A 3,835-nucleotide genomic window follows, 5' to 3' on the forward strand; every position below is an offset into this window, starting at 1 on the left:
CTTATCAGTGAGGCTCTATCGATTAGTATTACACAAAAAAAATCAATTCTAGACACTAATACAATTTGATCCGCTCTTCATAGACAAACTTGGGATTTGCCATCCCATGTAAGATCGGTTCAGGATCATGGGATCCTTTTCTATCAGATAGGAAGGCCTTTAGCACAAAATGTACTTCTAAGTAATTGCCCCACAGATCTTATATCTATCTATACGAAGAAGAAATCATGTGACGAAGGGGATTTTTATTTGTACAAATGGTACTTCGAACTTGGAACGAGTTTTTCCATTTTAAACATATTTTTGCATTAATGGTTGATATTTATTGTATAAAAATTAACATATGTGCATAATTAAATAATATATATTTATTTTATTGAAATTTTATTTTCTTTCAAAATACATGATATTTAATTTAATTTAGACATTTAATTTTTAATGCCTATAATATTATATTATATGATTACCCATAGCACATAAGTACATGCTAGTATATAAGTATATTAAATTTGGCAGGAATATAAACAAGACCAGTACAATTGTATTCGGTTGTAATATGAAACTGATCAAATCTAACATTATTCATTTTTTGTACGGTTACCAATAAAAAGTAGTATTATTTGCTATCACAATATATCACAAGAAAAAACTATTTAAATAAAAAATAAAATCATGAAAATCAATTTAAAACCAAAACAAAAACAAATTCTTAATAACGTAATTATTTGTTACAGTGAATTCAACATTGGGCATTCGAAGTAATAGCAGTAAACAAGTAATAATAATAATAATATTATGTATTACGTCTTACTTGCGCTTCAATGCAACAAAGAGTTCGTGAGGTGAATTGCGTAGAACACTCAAAACTCGATCGCTCTCTTCCAATGCCTTGTCGAACATTTTGTTCGTAACCTCACTTCCAAAGTGCCCTCTAAAATAGCCTTCCAAGGCGGCTCTAAAATTGATTATAAGGCCCGCGATATTCGTGGCTTCGACTTCAAAGTCGTTGGTTGTGAGCTCAATCCTCTCCACTTCAAAACAACCATTCTTCTCTATCACTTCTTTCATCTCTTCGATGCTCGGAGCATACAGCGCCAGATTGAATGCATCCACGTCGCCTTTCTCTACCGTACCCTTTTCAAAAACAACCATTTTATTTTTCAGATCGCATTCGATTATCATCGCATTTTTTTTAGGTTAGTGAATTTTGAAACTTAAAAATAAGTTTATAATACTCCATTTGTATACCGAATTTATGCATGTTTAATTATTTGGTTGTCTACAAAAATATATAATTTTTATTTATAGAAAATAACTTTTATATACACTTTAATTTATATCATTCAACATTCTACTTAATTATATATATATATGTCATGTCATAAGCAATTATATATTCAATTTATCCAAAAATAAAAAATAAAAATATATCTATATTATAATCAACCAATAGAAGTTATATTCATTAAAAAAATGTGTCCAACTCATATAATTATATTCTCAGTATACGGACGAGTATATGTTAGTGCCTAATAAAAAATATTTACTACATATATAAAATTTATAAAGAAAAAAAATTGTATATATTTATAATTTAAATAAATTTATAAATAATTAAAAGAAATTGATTTCATAAAAATAAGAGAATTTGAAATATATATATATATTTATTTATTTTAAAGAGATAAATAGATCATTTTACTTAAACGATCATCTCTGCAGGTACACAAACTCCCGTAAAAATAAGAGAGTACGATAAATTTTTCTATCTTAAACAAGAATATTTGAAAAATATACGAAATAATTGAGATATAAATTTTGGGAGCATGGAGTTGTTTTGAGAACGAACCTCATTTGCCATCTCCATGAGAATGGTTCCCAAAAATTCGAAGAATCCAATAGAGTATCGCGATGGACTATCCCGGTCACAAATTCCCGGCATGGTTAAAACCATTAATCCTCCGGGGACTATCTCTTGGGCTCTCGCGCTTATAAAAGACTGCATATCCTTGTTAAATTGCTCGGCGTATGCATCCGCCATTGCTTTCGGACTTCTATCCTTTGTGTAGTAAATCCTCCCTGGGTTCCACGCCGGTGATTTGGAGTCGCACACGGTTTTTGGCACTTGAGTGAGCCATTGAAGAGCTAAGCATGAGTGCGCTATATGGACCGAAGCGCGCGGCAATACCCGGCCGTAGAAGGATCCCGGGGCCATTGCCGAGTAGTATTGTCGCTCGGATGGAAGGCAAGCGATGAGTGTGTTGAAATCATTGGTAGTGTGATCGTTGAAGAAAACTTGAAACTCTAATTCTTTTTGCGAAGCGCACTTGTGTTGGACCGCTTCGATCACATTTTGGATAGCGAAGAAAGTGTTTGGGCCGACGGAGCAGCCGTAATCGGCTATGCAGAATGGGTTGAAGATGGTCTTGAGTTTTCTGGTAATTGTGTCTTGAACCATTCGTTTCGTTAAATCATGGGCAAGTTTCTGCACAAATCGAAGATAAAAAAAATGTTTATAGAAAAGTATAAGAAGACTTGTTTTATTATTATTATTATTATTATTATTATTATTATTATTATTATTATTATTATATTTTAAATATTTATGTTTGTGATGATGAAAAGAAATTAATATATATAATGGAATATTGGGTGACCTGATAGTGAGAGTTCTTTGAGTAGCTGTGAGCTCCCTCCCCACCATTCATTGGAAATGATTCTTCTTCCATTGTCAAAATTGAATGATCGTAAAAAACAATATTATGTAGCCAGTGAGTGATGATGGACTTAATTAAGTTTTGAGTAGAGCTGGTGGTGATATATATATATATATATATGTGCTGTAATGACCACAAGAAACAAAAAGAAGAGTCTAAAGTTTGAAAGTGTCAAAAGTCGGAGAAAATTTTTGAACATTTCAAATTTTTTATTTAAATAATATTTGTTGTAATGTTATATGAGAAAATAATATAATTTCTATTTAAATAATAAAAAATTAGATAGAAACAAACCAAAAATATATTTGAAAGTTGAGATTTGAAATTAAATTAAAATTGAAAATAATATTGTCTCTGTCTTGGAACAATGATTCATTTCTTTCCACCGCAGTTATTTAATTAGTGTAAATTAGTAGGTTATTAATAATAAGTTATGTTATTATTTTATTATTTTTTATATGAGTAGTATTATAGGTATTTTATAAATATAAATTAATAAATATAATTAAAATTTTAGAATATACATTTAAATATTTTTAACATTCACTACAAAAAAAATAGTATATTTGTAACGGAATTTTGTCACTAAAGATCACGTAGCTAACGTAATTCCATCATTAATTCCGTCTCTAATATCATTAGTAATGGAAAAAGTGAATTTAATGACGAAAAAATCTCGTTACAAAAATGATATTTTCTTGTAGTGATCATATCTCAATAAAATATATATAATATGAATATCATTTTATAGATAATAAAATTTTATATAAAAAAATATGTGTTTATTTAGTTATTTATTTATAATTAACTTAAAACTAATTTTATAAAAATATGAAATTTTAAATGTAAATAAAAGTATTTGTTTATTGATAAGAGATAAAAATAAAAGAGTAAGAGTAAGAATTTAATTAAATTAATTTATATTTATTAAGTATGTTTAACATAAATAAATTTACTACAAATAGGAATGTTCATATATTATGGGACCAACAAAAAAGAAAAATTGACCACCTTATAAAATCTGAACTACATATGCTTAATATAATTGTTACGCACAAAAAATAATAATAATAATAATAAAAAGGATAGCAGAATCTTAAAGAAAGTTAGACACGAAG

At 28.3% G+C, this 3,835-nt stretch overlaps 1 protein-coding gene across 1 annotated transcript; it reads right to left on the bottom strand.

Moving 5' to 3' along the window:
* Positions 1–739: 739 nt before the first annotated feature.
* On the bottom strand, positions 740–2,772 carry LOC127241076 (loganic acid O-methyltransferase-like). Its single transcript, XM_051259965.1, has 3 exons — positions 2,658–2,772; positions 1,850–2,485; positions 740–1,134 (listed from the first exon to the last, which is right to left on the bottom strand). The coding sequence occupies exons 1-3, from the start codon at positions 2,727–2,729 to the stop codon at positions 808–810; spliced, it is 1,035 nt and encodes a 344-aa protein (XP_051115922.1). The 5' UTR covers positions 2,730–2,772; the 3' UTR covers positions 740–807.
* Positions 2,773–3,835: the final 1,063 nt, after the last annotated feature.

Source organism: Andrographis paniculata, unplaced genomic scaffold (genome assembly GCF_009805555.1).
Source record: "Andrographis paniculata isolate CXL003 unplaced genomic scaffold, ASM980555v1 Contig80END, whole genome shotgun sequence".
In the NCBI taxonomy this organism is placed as follows: Eukaryota; Viridiplantae; Streptophyta; class Magnoliopsida; order Lamiales; family Acanthaceae; genus Andrographis; species Andrographis paniculata.